At 46.6% G+C, this 20,000-nt stretch overlaps 3 protein-coding genes and 3 non-coding genes across 6 annotated transcripts; 3 read left to right on the top strand and 3 right to left on the bottom strand.

Annotated features, from left to right (window-relative positions):
- The first annotated feature begins 5,790 nt into the window (after positions 1-5,790).
- Positions 5,791-5,863, top strand: TRNAK-UUU (transfer RNA lysine (anticodon UUU)). The gene has a single exon. It is a non-coding gene; the product is annotated as a tRNA-Lys (tRNA).
- Positions 5,864-6,365: 502 nt separating this feature from the next.
- Positions 6,366-6,447, bottom strand: TRNAS-GCU (transfer RNA serine (anticodon GCU)). Its single transcript has one exon. It is a non-coding gene; the product is annotated as a tRNA-Ser (tRNA).
- Positions 6,448-7,471: 1,024 nt separating this feature from the next.
- Positions 7,472-8,220, bottom strand: LOC118094836 (histone H3). Its single transcript, XM_035135537.2, has one exon. The coding sequence runs from the start codon at positions 8,164-8,166 to the stop codon at positions 7,756-7,758; it is 411 nt and encodes a 136-aa protein (XP_034991428.1). The 5' UTR covers positions 8,167-8,220; the 3' UTR covers positions 7,472-7,755.
- Positions 8,221-12,199: 3,979 nt separating this feature from the next.
- LOC118094839 (histone H2A.J) lies at positions 12,200-12,685 on the bottom strand. The gene has a single exon (XM_035135540.2). The coding sequence runs from the start codon at positions 12,617-12,619 to the stop codon at positions 12,230-12,232; it is 390 nt and encodes a 129-aa protein (XP_034991431.1). The 5' UTR covers positions 12,620-12,685; the 3' UTR covers positions 12,200-12,229.
- Positions 12,686-13,009: 324 nt separating this feature from the next.
- On the top strand, positions 13,010-13,503 carry LOC118094844 (histone H2B 1/2/3/4/6-like). The gene has a single exon (XM_035135547.2). It carries the CDS (start codon positions 13,038-13,040, stop codon positions 13,416-13,418), a length of 381 nt encoding a protein of 126 aa, XP_034991438.1. The 5' UTR covers positions 13,010-13,037; the 3' UTR covers positions 13,419-13,503.
- Positions 13,504-13,820: 317 nt separating this feature from the next.
- Positions 13,821-13,894, top strand: TRNAI-AAU (transfer RNA isoleucine (anticodon AAU)). Its single transcript has one exon. It is a non-coding gene; the product is annotated as a tRNA-Ile (tRNA).
- Positions 13,895-20,000: the final 6,106 nt, after the last annotated feature.

Here is a 20,000-nt window from a genome sequence, read left to right as displayed (position 1 = left end):
GGATACGTCATGGATCGTGACAGGGTAGGGGGGGATCACAGGAAAGAATCACAGCAACGCATGGCCGGGTCAGCTAGTAACTCATAAATCCATTCACATTATAAATTGTTGTGAACCAGAAATAACTGAGGTCGCTCAGTTGCGGATATGCCTGGAAGCGAAAGGAAAGTCCGATGCTGTAAAGAAAAATATTGCATAGGAACCTGGAATGTAAGAACCATGGATAATGGCAAGCTGGATGTGGTCAAAAATGAGATGGCAAGAATAATTATTGACATCCTGGGCATCAGTGAACTAAAATGGAAGGGAATGGGCGAATTCAGTTCGGATGACTATCATATCTACTACTGTGGGCAAGAATCCCGTAGAAGAAATGGAGTGGCCCTCATAGTCAACAAAAGAGTGGCAAAAGCTGTAATGGGATGCAATCTCAAAAATGACAGAATGATCTCGATACGAATCCAAGGCAGACCTTTTAACATCACAGTACTCAAAGTTTATGCACAAACTACTGGTGCTGAAGAAAGTGAAATTGACCAATTCTATGAAGACTTACAACACCTTCTAGAAATGACACCAAAGCATAGCTGCCAAGTTATCCCTTATTTTAAGGGATTTTCCCTTATGCTGAATAGGCTTCCTCGCGAGAAAAGGGAAAACCTGGCAGCTATGCACCAAAGAAGGATGTTCTTCTCATTACAGGGGATTGGAATGCTAAAGTAGGGGAGCAAGAGATAAAAGGAACAACTGGCAAGTTTGGCCTTGGAGTTCAAAATGAAGCAGGGCAAAGGCTAATAGAGTTCTGTCAAGAGAACAAGCTAGTCATCACAAACACTCTTTTCCAACAACACAAGAGACGTCTCTACACATGGATATCACCAAATGGGCAGCATCGAAATCAGATTGATTATATTCTCTGCAGCCAAAGATGAAGACCTGGAGCTGACTGTAACTCAGACCATCAGCTTCTTATAGCAAAATTCCAGCTTAAACTGAAGAAAGTAGGAAGAACCACTGGGCCAGTAAGATACAATCTAAATCAAATCCCTTATGAATACACAGTGGAAGTGAGGAACAGGTTTAAGGGTTTAGATTTGGTGGACAGAGTGCCTGAAGAACTATGGACGGAGGCTCGTAACATTATACAGGAGGCAGCAACAAAAACCATCCCAAGGAAAAGGAAATGCAAAAAAGCAAAATGGCTGTCCAACGAGGCCTTACAAATAGCGGGGGAGAGGAGGCAAGCAAAATGCAAGGGAGATAGGGAAAGATACAGGAAACTGAATGCAGATTTCCAAAAAATAGCAAGGAGAGACAAGAGGGCCTTCTTAAACGAGCAATGCAAAGAAATAGAAGAAAACAATAGAATGGGGAAAACCAGAGATCTGTTCAAGAAAATTGGAGATATGAAAGGAACATTTCGTACAAAGATTACCATAATAAAGGACAAAAGTGGTAAGGACCTAACAGAAGCAGCAGAAGACATCAAGAAGAGGTGGCAAAAATACACAGAGAAATTATACTAGAAAGATATGGAGGTCTCGTACACCCCAGGTAGTGTGGTTGCTGACCTTGAGCCAGACATCTTGGAGAGTGAAGTCAAATGGGCCTTAGAAAGCACTGCTAATAACAAGGCCAGTGGAAGTGATGGTATTCCAGCTGAACTATTTAAAATTTTAAAAGATGATGCTGTGAAGGTGCTACACCCAATATGCCAGCAAGTATGGCAAACTCAGCAATGGCCAGAGGATTGGAGAAGAACAGTCTACATCCCAATTCCAAAGAAGGTCAGTACCAAAGAATGCTCCAACTACCGCACAATTGCGCTCATTTCACACGCTAGCAAGGTTATGCTTAAAATTCTACAAGGCAGGCTTAGGCAGTATGTGGACCGAGAACTCCCAGAAGTTCAAGCTGGATTTCAAAGGGGCAGAGGAACCAGAGACCAAATAGCAAACATGCGCTGGATTATGGAGAAAGCTAGAGAGTTCCAGAAAAATGTCTACTTCTGCTTCATTGACTATGCAAAAGCCTTTGATTGTGTCGACCACAGCAAACCATGGCAAGTTCTTAAAGAAATGGGAGTGCCTGGTCACCTCATCTGTCTCCTGAGAAATCTCTATGTGGGACAAGAAGTTACAGTTAGAACTGGATATGGAACAACTGATTGGTTCAAAATTGGGAAAGGAGTACGACAAGGTTGTATATTGTCTCCCTGCTTATTTAACTTATATGCAGAATTCATCATGCGAAAGGCTGGACTAGATGAATCCCAAGCCGGAATTAAGATTGCCGGAAGAAATATCAACAACCTCAGGTATGCAGATGACACAACCTGGATGGCAGAAAGTGAGGAGGAATTAAAGAACCATTTAATGAGGGTGAAAGAGGAGAGCGCAAAATATGGTCTGAAGCTCAACATAAAAAAAAAAACCAAGATCATGGCCACTGGTCCCATCACCTCCTGGCAAATAGAAGGGGAAGAAATGGATGCAGTGAGAGATTTTACTTTCTTGGGCTCCTTGATCACTGCAGATGGTGACAGCAGTCACGAAATCAAAAGACGCCTGCTTCTTGGGAGAAAAGCAATGACAAACCTAGACAACATCTTAAAAAGCAGAGACATCACCTTGCCTACAAAGGTCCGTATAGTTAAAGCTACGGTTATCCCAGTAGTGATGTATGGAAGTGAGAGCTGGACCATAAAGAAGGCTGATCGCCGAAGAATTGATGCTTTTGAATTATGGTGCTGGAGGAGACTCTTGAGAGTCCCATGGACTGCAAGAAGATCAAACCTATCCATTCTGAAGGAAATCAGCCCTGAGTGCTCCCTGGAAGGACAGATTGTGAAGCTGAGGCTCCAATACTTTGGCCACCTCATGAGAAGAGAAGACTCCCTGGGAAAGACCCTGATGTTGGAAAAGATTGAGGGCACAAGGAGAAGGGGATGACAGAGGACGAGATGGCTGGGCAGTGTTCTCGAAGCCAGCAACATGAGTCTGACCAAACTGGGGGAGGCAGTGGAAGACAGGAGTGCCTGGCGTGCTCTGGTCCATGGGGTCACGAAGAGTCGGAACAAGCCTAAACGACTAAACAACAACAACAAGTTTTGGGAGTACCGGTAAATAGTGTTATTTGCACTCCAGCCTGCTGCCTGCTTTGTTTCAGGTTAGCAAGCCATCAGATGAGCCTTTCCCAGAACTGCAAACAATGCTGATCAAGGGAGACCATCCACACCATAATCATAAAAATAAAAAAATAAAAAATCAAGTGGAACTAACATAGCATGAGAATTAGCTTGTCTGACTTGCTTGAGCTAAAAGTGTGTCTTTTTAAAAATATTGAACCCGCTTAAGAACATAAGAAGAGCATCGCCGGATCAGGCCAAGGCCCATCCAGTTCAGCGTTTTGTTTTCCCAGTGGAGACAATGCTTCCTAGAACTCCTTTTAAAATTTGACCCTGATGTTGGGAAAGATGGAGGGCACAAGGAGAAGGGGACGACAGAGGACGAGATGGTTGGACAGTGTTCTCGAAGCTACGAACATGAGTTTGACCAAACTGCGGGAGGCAGTGGAAGACAGGAGTGCCTGGCATGCTATGGTCCATGGGATCACGAAGAGTCGGACACGACTAAACGACTAAACAACAAAAAAATTCTTACAATAGGCTTCAACAGATGGATAAAAAGTTGTCTGCCATGTATTTCTCCTGGGATTTTTTTTTTTAAAAATCTACTGTTATTGTCTGTCTTCTTTTTTTTAAAAAAAATCATTTTTATTAATTTTATAATAAAAACAGCCAATTAACATATCCATCATCATAATCCAATTAAAAACAATAAACTAAAATAAAAAACCCAAATTACAGTCCAAATTATTAATTTTGGGGGGCTCCCCATAGTCTGGGCCTCTTGAATTATATCTCCAATAGCTTTGTTCCTGCCTTCTTCTTGTTGTTTTCATATTTTACACATTCCGATCTTAACGCTTTAAAGTTCTCCATCCTTGGCTATGCTATTCTCAATCATGTCAGAAATCATATATCCTTTCATCCATCAAATACGGCTTTATTTGTAAATATGTATATTTCCAATTATCTATTTGCCAGTGCAGCTTTTTCTGACTTCATTCCAATCTTCTAATCCGGGTTGTTGTCTAAGTCTATCGTTTAGAGTTTAATGATGCAGTAACTTCCATGTTGTTAAGTTATTCCAAACCAGGCTGTTGTCCAAGCCTGCCGTTTGATGTTATGCATACTGTTTGCAATATTGCAATGTAAATGAACTGTATTCCACAGATATAAGTAATTTGGCAATCGATCAGCTTTTGGAGACCACACAACAGCCCCCCCCCCTCGGGGCCCTAGAAGGGGGGCTGCTAGACATCAATTTAGCCTTCTCTCTCGCTCATAGTGAAGAAATTCTGCAAACAGATGCACTGTATGTTATCCTAAATTATTGTTTCAAGTCACTACAAAGTCAGCCAGCAAGCATCTCCCACTTTCCTCAAAAAAGGGAGAAACTCTCAATTTTCTGTGCTGCGTCATATTAATAAACGCCATCTTGTTTCTTCTTTTATCTTTATCAAGTCTTTCAAGTCTAAGCAAAGCTGCACAATTGAATACTGTACTTAATTATAAATCAAAGCCTATCTTTACTTTTTAAAAAAACACGTTTCTTAATGAGGCTTGGCGTAGAAAAACAATTGTCGGTATTGAGAAGAGAAAAAGAACACGTCCATAATCCAAACACCATGATGAGAATCTCTTTGAAGTCCAAGGCATTCTGCAGGTTTTTTCTCAGTCTTCTTCGGTCCAGACTATGTCTGTTTATTGTCCAAATCTAATTATTTTATCAAACAGATCTTTCCGGCTATGAGAGTGGTTTCGGAGAGTGCCAGCCATGTCGTGCTCTGGGACCCAGTGTCCTGCTGCTTGCATCTTGATGCAAGCTGACATGACAATCTCAGACAATATGTGGGTCTACAAGACAGTCCTCCCCCACCCTGGGGAGTCTGCCAAGGCTAATTACCCCCATATCAGCCCTGAATTACTGGCATGGCTGAGGTCCAATTGTATGGGAGTCAGCCATTTCCCACCGCTGGAAACAGGAAGCCTTGTCTGTGTTCTTTTTAATTGTTAGTTTTCTGGGTTTTTTATTGCATTTTGTACATCATGTTGAAGGTGATATATAAACAAACACAAATGTGAAATGCTACATTTGTATAGTGTGATGCCATCTTCAAAGCTCCGTTTAAAATTGCTTTTGCCACTTGAAATCTCTAGTTTCCTTTCTTTGGGGCAGTGTCATGTTTAATTGCATGAAGGTATACCATCGGAAAATATTACCTTAGCACTATTTCATTCCAACAAAAATGTAGGCTGTAGAATGCTAGCGGTTACTAGAATCAGGGGCCATCGTATGGCAAGATCTGCCAGGATCAGCAGTTTAGTATGAAATGAATCTGACTGCAGCTCAGCCAGGCCAGCATTAAATCCCCAACCCTGGCCCCAAGATACAATGTTGGGATTTGCTCATCCTGGCTGATGCAGAAGGACGGGTGTAAGTCCCCCAAGAGTTTTTCTGAGGTGTGGTTGGCACTGGAAGGTGGGGGACTTAGGCTGAATCCTCAGTCTATTCATTGTAGCCACATAATCTGGCCACCCCGCATGTAGAGGCTTCCTTTCCCTCTGCCAGGCTTAGGCAGAACAGCCACTGAAATGCCCAGCAGGGTTTAAATAACGAGGGACTTTCTATTTTTTGTAACTGATTTGGAACAATACTTTCAAGAGCCCGGGTAGCTCAGTCGGTAGAGCATCAGACTTTTAATCTGAGGGTCCAGGGTTCAAGTCCCTGCTCGGGCGTTCTTAGCTTTTCTTCCACCCTATGCCGCTTCATGCACCTTTTAAAATTACTTTCTTCCACTAGTTAATGGCAAACTAGTGACATCACTTTGGTATTCTACATTTCCCGATCATGTCAAGCTTGTATCAAGCTTATACCAAGAACAAACTTAGTTGGTCTCTAAGGTGCTAATGGACAACTTTTTAATTTTTAAAATGTATTTCGACTGCGTCAGACCAACACGGCTACCTACCTGAATCTGATAATGTCATGGATTTTTTTTTAAAGCCATTCAAAATAGCAATGACAGCATACTTCACATACTGTGTTGCATAATACGTTTTATATGTGGAAGAAAATACCTATCAACGTGTCTGTGGGATGCTTTAATAACCGGTATATGCCAGCATTTCTGATGAGGGTCTGTGATCTCAAGAAGACCTCAAGAAATGTTCAGCTGTACATTTTCTAAAAATACAGTACACACACAGGTCTGTGCTTCTTATTACAAAAGCAGTATATCGACGAAGGTGGGATTCGAACCCACGCGTGCAAAGCACAATGGATTAGCAGTCCATCGCCTTAACCACTCGGCCACCTCGTCGAACACAAAATCAGCGCTTTCAACTCCGGTACTTAAAAAGTGCTTCAATACCCTACCCACTTCAAAAGGATGATTTTTTTTTTTTGCAGTATGATTTTATGGTGGTTTCATATTGAATAACTTGCCTATTTTCCACAACATAACCAATGAAATCCAGCGGATTCTATAAAAAGTATGAATGGAGATGTTTATTAAGACATAAAGCTGCTTAACTAATGTATTAAAAAACCTTTTGGATCTAAAATCCCGACTTTAAATGTTACACAAGCCTAGATTTCGCCATCTTGAAATAAGCAGCCTCGCTCTCTAGGGGTGGTGGACGAAGAATGGCCCTGCTCTGATGGTGCCCAAATCAAACAAATGCATTCTCCCCTTGGGAGCCTCCGTTAAGCAGTCGACTTCAACGCAACACGAGTAATTTGTGACTTTGTGAATGCAGTCCTACTGCAAACGGCACCCCTAAACTTCTTTAATTTTACTTGGGAAAGGGTGTGTGCAGTATTCAGTTAGGATAAGCCGAATAAAAGACTATACAAAGAAACACTGAAATAGTGAAGAATATTTCAATCCCATTTAATTCCAGTTAGTGGGATTAGCATTTTTTAAAAATAAGTAAAAGGGTAAAGCCATCGCCAGCTAAACAGTACGCATTCCCTTTTCGGGGCTTCCTAACGACCGCCTTTTAGAAATTTCTTAAAAGAGCCTTTAAGTGTCATGTTTCCCATTCCCATGTTCATTTTCATAGTTACCTTTTTGTTAACTTCCCAGTTACTGTTAGTTGCCCTTACTAACCGACGTGGCAGAAAGCTGCAAGAGGTAATTTAGCATCGTGCGAGCTCTTTTCCAAGACCATATGGTGGCTCTTAAAAGAGCCTTTGTTCGTGTCCTGGGGACGCAGGAGAGCCGGCGGGCGGTAACAGTTTATTTAGCTCCCTGCAATTAAGCTGGTGAGCGCCTTTTCTTCAAATATTGTGTGCGGAACATAAAAATGGGAAAAGTAGGGCGGTGGAATTTACTAGCTTAAAAGTTCCAAGGATAAATTTTCTCCTCTCAGCAGGAAATAAATGAGGTATCTACCCTGAAGTTTAAAAAAGGCTTAACATAGAACTTTTAAATGCAGTTTTTCAACGTAGTTAGTGCATAGTTACTAAAGACAATTAGAAAACCCGCAGATTAATTGGGCAGCGTCAGCTGCAAGAGGTAATTTAGCATCGTGCGAGCTCTTTTCTAAGACCATGTGGTGGCTCTTAAAAGAGCCTTTGTGGTTCGTGTCCTGGGGACGCAGGAGTGAGGGCGGGCGAGCCCTTCTCAGGCCCTCTCTCCGCGGATGCGCCTGGCGAGCTGGATGTCCTTGGGCATGATAGTGACGCGCTTGGCGTGGATGGCGCACAGGTTGGTGTCCTCGAACAGGCCCACCAGGTAAGCCTCGCTCGCCTCCTGCAGAGCCATCACGGCCGAGCTCTGGAAGCGCAGGTCCGTCTTGAAGTCCTGCGCGATCTCGCGCACCAGGCGCTGGAAAGGCAGCTTGCGAATCAGCAACTCCGTCGACTTCTGGTAGCGGCGGATCTCGCGCAGCGCCACGGTGCCCGGCCGGTAGCGGTGAGGCTTCTTCACTCCGCCGGTGGCCGGGGCGCTCTTCCGGGCGGCTTTGGTCGCCAGCTGCTTGCGAGGCGCCTTCCCGCCAGTGGACTTGCGAGCCGTCTGCTTCGTGCGGGCCATTGTTCCCAAAAGAAGAATAAAAAACAACCCAAAACGACACAAGTCCCCAACAAACGAAACAACAGATATAGTAAAGCGAAGGTTCCATTGCCGGATATATTTATAGGCAGCTGGCTGCCCGTTGATTGGCTGGAAGAGATGAATGGAACCGTTGCAGAGTTCGAATTTCCCAAACTATGCAGGGATTGGGCAGGATTTTAAAACCACCCCGCCCCTTCTAATGACTACATTTTGGCTCCTATCCAGCTGTGTTATTTTGTGAAATGGGTCTCCGCCCTCACTTTAAACAAAAACCTGTCTTTGCTTTACAAGGAAGCCCTTCTCCATAAGGCAGAGGGCAAAACTATTTCTGCACATAGAACAATTCTGGTATATGGTTACAGTTTACAGACACAGACAAATCTTTGCCTCATCCCCACCACCCAAGTAGATTACAGTCCTAAATTTAGACGGGGCGGGAAGGAAACGAGAGTAACCAATCAGTGCAGAGAGAGAGAAGTAATAGAAGAAGCAAGGTCAGCAATCAGGAATGTGATGTCTTCTGTAGTTCGTGCCAAATATAAGAAACAAGTAGGTCCCTAGTATCAGCACCATTTATTTCCATTTTGTACTGTGAAAGGGTGGGTAGTCATTGTTCAAAAGATGTGGCTTCTTTCCTTTCAGCAGGAAGAGAGACACGAACAACTGACCCTCTGGGATAGCATACCTCTTACCTTTCACAATACTGGTGATTCATAGATTTGTAGAGCTTGAAGGGACCCAAAGGGTCATCCAGTCCAACCCCCTAAAATGTAGGTGAAGAATCCCTGACAGATGGCTATCCATGAGTCTGGAACTTTAGAAAAACCCTGCTAGAGAAAACTGAACTTCCATTGTTAGGGCAAAAATCTGGGTGCAAGGCTGCCGGGACACCCAGCTCGTCAGGCAAGGGCCTGCGGTGACTGCGGAAGGCAAAGGAAGGAGGCCAGCCAGAGGTTGAAGCAAAAACACCAAGGTTTATTGCTGCGCAGCAGGTTCAATGCAGAGACTGAACCCCGAACAAAAGGTTACAATCACTTTTAAAGGTTTCCCAAACATCCCATAAAACATTGCAGAAAGTGTCATACATACATCATTGATACATCACAGAAATGTCACGAAAGGGGAAGGTACAGGACACATTTCCTTTTTTATATATATAATAAATTTTATTCCATTTTCCAATTTATCCAATTAAAAGTATTGGGAGAGGTTCCAGACATACCCAGACAGGAGGTGACAATGGAACCCAGGTGCACTTAGCCCCTGGCATGTGTGAGACCCAGGAAGGAAGGATATTCAAGGATTATGCCTGATGGGTTTGTGTACGAGGAGGAGGGGACATTTTCCTGTGTACGTGACTCCACGCTTCGGGGATTATGTCGAAGCCTGGGGTCTTTGAGAGGCCTAGGTGCCTGTGTCAAAATAACGTTGGTTCCAATAAACTCCATGGTTGCAGTGATTTTATATGATTTAATAAAGATTCCTGAGTTCCCCTATCTGGACTCGCTGTCTCGTTCTTTGCCTGGGTAGCTTGGATACATTGTAGCAAGTTCTAATTGGATTACAGTAATACCTCGGGTTACGAACGCGATCCGTTCCGGAACGCAGTTCGTAACCCGAATAGTTCGTAAACCGAACGCAATGGGCGCCGCCATTTTGCGCATGCGCAAAGCGCGATTTTCGTGATTTTCGCGCTTTGCGCATGCGCAGATCGCGCGATTGCGCGCGCGGCGAAAACACTTCCGGGTTTGCGCAGTTCGTAACCCGAACTGTTCGCAAACCGAGGTGGTCGTAACCCGAGGTACGACTGTACTAGCTTCCGAAGGTTCGAAGAACTGTCAGTGATTGTTCTCCTGTCATCGCCTTGTCAGCGGCTCACTCGAGCGTGCAGAGCTAGCTGAGCCAGGCTCTGCAGAGTGATTGCAATTGTCTGATTGGCCAAGACACAGCGGACAGGAGAAGGGGGTTTCATTCATAATTTTCGCTACATTCATAACTTTGTCTCATTCATGAGTTTGTGACAGTGTTACTACCATATAGAAAGGGTTATAGGGGGAAAAGAGAAGCGGGAATGGAGAGAAGCCTTTATTTCAACAGGGCTCATTCCCATGGGTTGTGGGTCTACTTGTGATGCATTTGTGGGGATGGGGCATGGCCTGTTGGGAGTCCTCTTGGGGTCTATTCTGGGGCCCAAATGAAGCCTCGTTTGGGTGCCCCCCCCCCGTAAAATTCCCTAACATCCATCTACCTACGATCTACGCTGTAATCCTATTCACAAGAAGCTGGTGTAAAGTTAAAGTGAAACAAGGGAACACCACAACCAGACTCCATTCTGGAGCAAGGATACTGCTAGCTGAGCTGGCCTAAGCCTGCCAGAAGGAAAACAAGCCTTTAAAATAGTACAGTGGTACCTCGGTTTATGAACACAATTGGTTCTGGAAGTCTGTTCATAAACTGAAGCGTTCATAAACTGAAGCAAACTTTCCCATTGAAAGTAATGGAAAATGAATTAATCCGTTCCAGACGGTCCACGGAGTAAGCGTTCATAAACTGAAGCGAACTTTCCCATTGAAAGTAATGGAAAGTGGATTAATCCGTTCCAGACGGGTCCGCAGAGTACTTAAACTGAAGCGTTCATAAACTGAAGCATGGGTGTAATTGGTTCCGGAAGTCTGTTCATAAACTGAAGCGTTCATAAACTGAAGCAAACTTTCCCATTGAAAGTAATGGAAAATGAATTAATCCGTTCCAGATGGGTCCGCAGAGTTCATAAACTGAAAATTCATAAACCGAGGTGTTCATAAACCGAGGTTCCACTGTATTTGAGTCACACCACTATTTTTGCTGCCTTAATTTACATGGTGTTGTCAGGTCATGTGACTGAGATGAGCTGGTTTAGGATCTTGCCTGGATTCCTTGTTAAAAAGTGAAGTTATACTGGCCCATTTTCAGTCCTCTGGTATGGAGGCTCATCTTAGGGAAAAACAAATGTACCTTTGTTAAAAGATGAGCAATTTCATATTTGAGTTCTTTTGGCTGGATGGTAATTTGTTGGTGTTTCCCCCACTAAATTTACCAGTAAAGCAAATGGTCTTGTCACCACTATTTGCCTCAGTACTGTACTTCAGATACCTCTTCCTGCAAAAGTTGGTAAAGGCAGAGGTATCTGACCTACTTCTCTCTCAGTGAAGACTGGAGCACACAAAAATTCATTCAGCTTGTCTGAAATTTCCTTCTAAAGCTGCAGTTGTGTTCTTGCATTTGTTTGGACAGATCTTGTTCTTGTCCTTTTGGCAAAATAAATAAATGAAACTCTGAAGGAAACCTTCCTACCCCTACAATTATTTCTTGATGAGCAACAGGAGTGGGGAACCTTTTTAAGCCTGAGGTCTTCATTCCCTTGTGGACAACTTCTGGGTGGCCACATGCCATGGATGTATAGCGCCAGAGGCAAAAGTGGACACAGGAACAAATGTGAATGTTATCTTTATACAAAGCACTAAATTCCACACCCACTTGCACACCACTCTGGCCTACATCCAGTCAAGCAGGAAGCACAGGACTCATTCCAGCAAGGCCAACAGACTCATGGAGGGTGCAAAACTGGTCTCATAATAAAGGGTATTTACTGGGGTAGTCTCCAGGGCCAGAAAGAGATGCCTAGAGGACTGCTTTGTCACTAGGCTCAAGGTGCCCTATCCTTATGTACGGTACTGCATACATTTAACCTTCCATCATTGGAGTTTTGGGCAGCCACTCCCCGGGCAAAATGTTCTGGAGATATTTTAATACATTTGGGATTACACAAATAGGGTTGCATGTTATTAAAGTACAGCATGTCTTATTCAAGATTGCAAGATAAATGTGAACCTGGCAAATGTGATGTGCATTTAAAATGTGCTTTAGGAATGGTTATCTTTAGACAGCACTAACAAATATTAGAATAGGTAGCTTATACAAGAGATAACTAGCTCTTTCGCTAAAGTTGTGGGTGGCTCTTAAAAGAGCCTTTGGATTTTGGGATTCCTTGTTGAGAAGAGCTTCACTTGCTTTTAGCCTTGTGGCTCTCGGTTTTCTTGGGAAGAAGCACAGCCTGGATGTTAGGCAACACTCCACCTTGAGCGATAGTGACTTTGCCCAGGAGCTTGTTCAGCTCCTCGTCGTTGCGGATGGCGAGTTGCAAGTGGCGAGGGATGATCCTGGTCTTCTTGTTGTCCCGGGCAGCGTTGCCGGCCAACTCCAAGATCTCAGCAGTCAGGTACTCCAGCACAGCAGCCAAGTAGACCGGCGCTCCAGCTCCGACGCGCTCTGCGTAGTTCCCTTTGCGCAGAAGACGATGCACTCTGCCTACAGGAAACTGCAGCCCAGCACGAGAAGAGCGAGTCTTTGCCTTAGCTCTGACTTTTCCACCTTGCTTGCCACGACCAGACATTTTTTCTTTATTATGTTCAGTTGCTGTTTCACTTCCAAAGCTCGAGCAAGAATAGCTCTGAAACAGCTTCTTCCTCGATATTTATCCGTGCCGCCGGCTTGTAATTGTGAATTTCTATTGGGTAATGCTTTTAAATCATGTGACTTAGCTAGCGAATAGGAATCGCGAGTCTTTTCCTTTAGTCCATTGGTTGGGCAGGTCGGAGCCTGTCCAATAGGATCAAAGGAAGTAGCAGCTTGAAATTTGAAGTGGACGCCTAAAAAAATGAGAAGATGCGATTGGGCAGCTTTTGTTGTTAACCAATAAAAATCATTGAAGCTGAATATGCTAATTGTATCCTACTGTTATATATTGAATGGTCTGAGCACACGCTGCCTACTATTTCTTTGCTGCTGAAAGGGAAATAGGGGCTTTCACGATGCCGGAACCAGCGAAGTCTGCTCCTGCAGCCAAGAAGGGCTCCAAGAAGGCCGTCACCAAGACGCAGAAGAAGGGCGACAAAAAGCGCAAGAAGAGCCGCAAGGAGAGCTACTCCATCTACGTCTACAAGGTGCTCAAGCAAGTGCACCCGGACACTGGCATCTCGTCCAAGGCCATGAGCATCATGAACTCTTTCGTCAACGACATCTTCGAGCGCATCGCGGCCGAGGCTTCCCGCCTGGCGCACTACAACAAGCGCTCCACCATCACCTCCCGGGAGATCCAGACCGCCGTGAGACTCCTGCTGCCCGGAGAGCTGGCCAAGCACGCCGTCTCCGAGGGCACCAAGGCCGTCACCAAGTACACCAGCTCCAAGTAATTTTGACCCGTTCCCAAATACGTACTGAACCCAAAGGCTCTTTTAAGAGCCACTTAACTTGTCCAAAAGAGGGCTTTGATCATTACGTTCATTTATTATGCTTAGTTTCTTAGTCCAGAAGCAATGCAGCGATCCGTCTTTGGTAACTTTCCCTATACACTTGGAAAGTCCTAGAATGTAGAAGTATAATTTATTCAATGTTTTTAACGCCACCTTGTACTCTAAAATATCAAGGCTTAAAGTTGATGGCATATCATGTAATGAGTCCGCTGGGAGATTATTTTCTTCACAATTTAATCTTCTGCCTTTTCGATATCTGACTAGTGCCATCTTTCGGATTTTTTTCTTAGATAAAAACGAACTTAACCCTTTTTCATACTGATGTCGTAAATTTTGCAAGAGGGCCGGTTAGCTCAGTTGGTTAGAGCGTGGAGCTAATAACGCCAAGGTCGCGGGTTCGATCCCCGTACGGGCCATCGTTCTCGTAATTTTTTTGTTATGTATTTCATCTGGAACTCAACTTTTGAGCCCACTGTGTTTCTGCTGTGATTCTTTTTGGCTGGTATCCTTCTATTATGCTATATAAGGTCCACCTAATGGTGCAGCAATAAAACTGCTAGCACATTTGCAAACAGCTGGTGCAGAATTCAGTGGAACAAAACTGTTTGAGCAAATTACACTAATCCTGGTCCAACTGTACTGGTTGCCAATTAGTATCTGAGCCCCATTCAAAGTGCTGGATTGGACCTATAAACCCTTAAACAGCTCAGGACCACTATACTTCAAGTACTGCCTCTCCCCATGTGAACCTACCCAGACCCTGCCATCATCCCTTGAGACCTTTCTTCCTGTGCTTTATCCACAATAAGTCAGGAACATGGCAACACAGGAAATGGGCCTTTTCAGCTGCGATTCTCTGCTTATAGAGTGCTCTCCCCAGAAATGCTCACATGGTGTCTGTTCCATATCTTTATACACACCTGGCAAAAACTTTCCTCTTCTTGCAGACCTTTGCCTAAGTAATCATTCTATGACCTTTTAAATTTTGTGGTACTGGGCTTTTGTTGCTGCTGTTACTATGTTATGCATCCCTTGTTAAAAAACTTACCAGGCCGCTCAACAGAAACATTTACTAGATACCTACTAGCGGATTTTAACCCAGAGTGCACTAAGAATGTAGCTAAATTCTGTTACTACGCGTCAAGACTAAGACACGCCGTGACATCAATCAATAACAATGATAAGGCCGCCTATTAATTCCCAGTGGACAATAGTTAAAGGGAACTATCCCACATTAAATTTTAACCTTATTTTAACTTAAAATAGGATTATGAAACAGATAGTATTGTCATCTTTGAATAATACTATTTTATGTATTATTTTATGTATTTTATGTATTTTTGGTTTTCTTTTTCTGCTGGTCTATGACCGTAATAAATATATTATTACTATGTTATGCAATTCTCTGTGTGCTTTTTTTATATATATTGAAGGGTGGTATGTTTGGCAGGCTTCCTCAACCTCAGCCCTCCAGAAGTTTTGAGACTACAATTCCCATCATCCCTGACCACTGGTCCTGATTGCTAGGAATAATGGGAGTTGTAGGCCAAAAACATCTGGAGAGCCGAGGTTGAGGAAGGCTGGCCTAGAGAGACAAAAGAGTACGCCTCTGGGGTGAAGTCAAACCGTTGCATTAGGATCACCAAAGTGGGAGCATGCCTGGGCAGTATGCATCCCTTACTGCCCCACTGATGTCGTCCAGAGGAAAGCAGTGCAATCCTGAACCATCGACGGGCCAGATTTAGAAGGCAATTGGGCCACATCTGGCCCACGGGCTTTAGGTTGCCTACCCCTGCTCTAGATGGACTTTCCAAGTTGACCTTTCCAAGTTGACCCATCTGCCCCGCAGATCCTCAGATGAAGGGCACTATAGAAAGTAAATAAATAAATAAGCCCCCTTATGCTGCTAGTTACTTTCACAAGTACTGCTGTAATAATAATAAAATAATAATAATTTATTATTTATACCCCGCCCATCTGGCTGGGTTTCCCCAGCCACTCGGGGCGGCTTCCAACAGAAAAATAAAACACAGTAATCTATTAAACATTAAAAGCCTCCCTGAACAGGGCTGCCATCAGGTGTCTTCTAAAAGTCTGGTAGTTGTTTTCCTTTTTGACATCTGTTGGGAGGGTGTTCCAAAGGGCGGGTGCCACCACTGAGAAGGCCCTCTGCCTTGTTCCCTGCAACTTGGCTTCTCGCAACGAGGGAACCACCAGAAGGCCCTCTGTGCTGGACCTCAGTGTCCGGGCAGAATGATGGAGGTGGAGACGCTCCTTCAGGTATACTGGACCGAGGCCGCTTAGGGCTTTAAAGGTCAGCACCAACACTTTGAACTGTGCTTGGAAACGTAATGGGAGCCAATGTAGATCTTTCAAGACCGGTGTTATGTGGTCTCGACGGCTGCTCCCAGTCACCAGTCTAGCTGCCGCATTCTGGATTAGTTGTAGTTTCCGAGTCACCTTCAAAGGTAGCCCCACGTGGAGCGCATTGCAGTAGTCCAAGCGAGTGATAACTAGAGCATGCACCACTCTGGCTAGACAGTCTGCAGGCAGGTAGGGTCTCAGCCGGCGTACCAGATGGAGCTGATAGACAGCTGCCTGGACACAGAATTGACCTGCGCCTCCATGGACAGCTGTAAGTCCAAAATGACTCCCAGGCTGCGCACCTGGTCCTTCAGGGGCAGTTACCCCATTCAGGACCAGGGAGTCCTCCACACCCACCCGCCTCCTGTCCCCCACAAACAGTACTTCTGTCTTGTCAGGATTCAATCTGTTAGCCGCCATCCATCCTCCAACCGCCTCTAGGCACTCACACAGGACCTTCACTGCCTTCACTGGTTCTGATTTGAAAGAGAGGTAGAGCTGGGTATCATCTGCATACTGATGAACACCCAGCCCAAACCCCCTGATGATCTCTCCCAGCAGTTGCATGTAGATGTTAAAAAAACATGGGGGAGAGGACAGAACCCTGAGGCACCCCACAAGTGAAAGCCCAGGGGTCTGAACACTCATCCCCCACCACCACTTTCTGAACACGGCCCAGGAGGAAGGAGCGGAACCACTGTATAACAGTGCCCCCAGCTCCCAACCCCTCTAGACGGTCCAGAAGGATGTTATGGTTGATGGTGTCAAAAGCCGCTGAGAGATCCAGCAGGACTAGGAAACAGCTCTCATCTTTGTCCCTAGCCCGCCAGAGATCATCAACCAGTGCGACCAGGGCAGTTTCAGTCCCATGATGAGGCCTGAATCCCGACTGGAAGGGATCCAAATGGTTCGCTTCTTCCAGGCGTGCCTGGAGTTGTTCAGCAACCACTTGCTCAATCACCTTGCCCAAGAATGGAAGATTTGAGACTGGGCAATAGTTGGCCATATTAGGCGCATCTAAAGATGGTTTTTTAATGACTGCCTCTTTCAGCGGGTCTGGGAATAACTCTCTCATAGAGGGAAGCATTTACCACCCAGCGGAGCCCATCGCCCAGCTCTTCCCGGCTCGCTTTTACTAGTCAGAATGGGCAAGGGTCAAGGAGACAGGTGGTGGGTTTCACTTGTCCAAGCAGCCTGTCCACATCCTCGGAGGTAACAGATTGAAATTGATCCCATGAAACATGACTAGACAAGGCTCCAGCACTCTCCTGCCCTGGCCCTGCTCCCACGGTGGAGTCTACCTCCCTCCGAATCTGAGCGACTTTATCTGCAAAAAACTTTGCAAAAGCATTGCAGGAGATATTGGGGTCCCTACCAGGCCCTGATGACAAAGGTGGTTCGGATAGATTACGAACCACCTGGAACAGTCTCCTGCTGCTGTTTTCTGCAGATGCGATAGAAACGGTGAAGAAGGTCCTCTTCGCCGTCGCCATTGCCACTTGGTAGGCTCGAAGTTGAGCTCTAGCCCGTGTTCGGTCGGATTCAGAATGAGTTTTCCGCCACCGGCGCTCTAGCCGTCCCAACAACTGTTTCATCGCCCTCAGCTCCGGGGGAAACCACGGGGCTGTCCAGGCTCCATGCAATCGGAGAGGGCGCTTCCGAGCCAAACAGTCAATAGCCCCGGTTAACTCCACATTCCAGCGGGCCACCAGGGAATCAGCTGAAAGGCCATCAACATGGGATAAAGCATCCCCTACCATTCTCTGGAAACCATTTGGATCCATTAAGTGGCGGGGGCGGACCATCCGAATAGGTCCCACCTCCCTGCAGAGGGGAAGGGTCGCGGAGAAGTCCAGTTGCACCAGGTAGTGATCTGACCATGGCACTTCGTTAGTTTCACTTTTACTTAGTGTCAGATCACCAACATCCATAGAGGTAAACACCAGGTCCAAGGCATGTCCGCGGCTATGAGTTGGGCCAGACTTATTCAGGGACAGCCCCATGGAGGCCATGCTTTCCACGAAGTCCCGAGCGGCTCCTTATAAGGTCATGTCGGCATGGATGTTAAAATCCCCTAAGACAACCAAGCTTGGTGTCTCCAGGAGCACATCCCACACGACCTGAAGCAGCTCCGGCAGGGAATCCTTGGTGCAGCAGGGAGGTCAGTACACCAAAAGGAATCCTGTACTGCCCCTATTGCCCAACTTCCAGAACATGCACTCAGAAAACCTGGTCTTCCCAATAGGATGCCTGGTGCAAACTAATGACTTCTTAAAAATCACTGCAACCCCCCCCCCCCCGCCCAGATGGCCTGGGTTGCTGTGCGTAAGAGAAACCTGGTGGACAAGCAGCGGCAAGGACAGGCCCACCTGCTTCATCCAACCAGGTCTCTGTCACACATGCCAGGTCAAATCCTCCATCCACAATCAGGTCGTGGATGGCAGTGGTCTTATTCATCATTGACCTGGCATTGCACAGGAGCACCTTCAGGTCATGTGGGTATCCCTTACTGATTCCAGTATCCATCCGGTCAGGACCAGACCCGGAGGCAGGGATATTCCTCAAACAACGACTAAGCCTGCCTCCTCGGTAATGACATGGTCTGGTCTTAGCGTAACTCCTTCTCCTACCCGTGATCACTGAGATCAGTTGTCCCAGTGCATACCCCCTGTGGCATACCCCCCTGTGGAACCTGCCCCAGCCATTTTGTTGGATGGGACCCACTCCTAGGCAGCCCTGACCCCTCCCCTTAAAAACAAAATAAAACCTATATATAAAAATACAATAAAACAATACACACCAGAAACAAAATTTTTTTTACAAACAAACTAAAATTAAACAAACCCAAATTAAACACATTCAAACACATAAGGCATTTAAAAACATTTCTACCACTTGCTGCAGAGAGCTGCTGAGAGTATGTGCAGCAACAGCAGCAGTGTCCCAGGCCTCTCTGCAGGCTTTTTAGCTGTGTTGGTGGGTGCAGGCCCCGCCCCCAGGCCAGGTGGAATTGGCAGGACAAGGGAGCGGTCCCCCAGGCACTCACAGGCAGCAGCAGTGTCCCAGGGCTCTCTGCAGGCTTTTAGCTGTGTTGGTGGGTGCAGGCCCCACCCCCAGGCCAGGTGGAGTTGGCAGAGAAGGGAGCGGTCCCCCAGGCAGCAGCCTGTATAAATACCGTGCACTTACCAATTGCGCCACTGGAGCTACTCTTTAAAAGAATATATGATGTTTCATCAGACTCTGCAACAGAACGCGGTAAAGGACGTTTAGCAATCTTACAGGATGATAAAAACCTATATTAGCTGTTGCCAGGGCCGGCGCTTCCATTAAGGCGAACTGGGACACGGCCTAGGGCACCAAAATGGAGGGGGCGCTGGCCAGGCCGCCCGCCGCCCACCACTGCCCACCGGTGCTGCCTGGGGCTGCCTCAGGCCGCTACCCGGAGGCGCGCGGGGAGTGCGGGCCTGGGGCTGCCTCCTCTGAACAGCTGAAAGGTGGGTGAGGAGGCCCCAACAGCTGAAAGGTGGGTGAGGAGGCCCCAGGCTCGCGCTCCCGGCGAGAAGTTCCGGAGGTGCGCGGGGAGCGGCAGAGAAGCGGCAGCGGCAGAAGGGTGAGTGGGGCCCGCCAGCCAGCATGATCAGCAGGGTCTTGCAGGCTGCAGCGGAGCAGAGAGCAGGAGGAGGCAGCCCCACCCCCAGGCTCACACTCCCAGCGTGCCTGCGGAGCTTTGCGTGGGGAGTGGGAGGCTGAGGCCGCCTCAACTGAACAGCTGAGAGGCGCAGCGAGGTGGCCCCAGGCTCACGCTCCCCCAGCGCGCCTCCGGAGCTTCGCGCCCGGAGCACGAGCTTGGGGCAGCCTCGCTGCGCCTCTCAGCTGTTCAGTGGAGGCGGCCCCAGGCTGCCACTCCCTGCGCGAAGCTCCGGAGGCGTGCGGGGATCGCTGGGAGCGCAAGCCTGGGGGCGGGGCTGCCTCCTCCCACTCTCTGCTCCGCTGCAAGACCCTGCTGATCATGCTGGCTGGCGGGCCCCGCTTGCCCTTCTGCCGCTTGCCCTTCTGCCGCTGCCACTTCTCGTGCCCACCCCGGTCAGTCAGTCAATCCCTCCGGCCGGCCAGCCAGCCAGCCCGCCTAGTGGGCAGAGCGAGGTCCCTTTTCTGGCC

The sequence above is a fragment of the Zootoca vivipara genome, chromosome 13 (assembly GCF_963506605.1).
Source record: "Zootoca vivipara chromosome 13, rZooViv1.1, whole genome shotgun sequence".
In the NCBI taxonomy this organism is placed as follows: Eukaryota; Metazoa; Chordata; class Lepidosauria; order Squamata; family Lacertidae; genus Zootoca; species Zootoca vivipara.
The sequence above is the reverse complement of the archived record's forward strand: the minus strand, read 5'-3'. Positions and strand labels throughout refer to the sequence as shown.

What these genes read in the sequence shown, in the direction of transcription:
- LOC118094836 (XM_035135537.2), bottom strand. Translation starts at nt 8,166, where the DNA reads ATGGCCCGCACGAAGCAGACGGCTCGCAAGTCCACTGGCGGGAAGGCG.
- LOC118094839 (XM_035135540.2), bottom strand. Translation starts at nt 12,619, where the DNA reads ATGTCTGGTCGTGGCAAGCAAGGTGGAAAAGTCAGAGCTAAGGCAAAG.
- LOC118094844 (XM_035135547.2), top strand. Translation starts at nt 13,038, where the DNA reads ATGCCGGAACCAGCGAAGTCTGCTCCTGCAGCCAAGAAGGGCTCCAAG.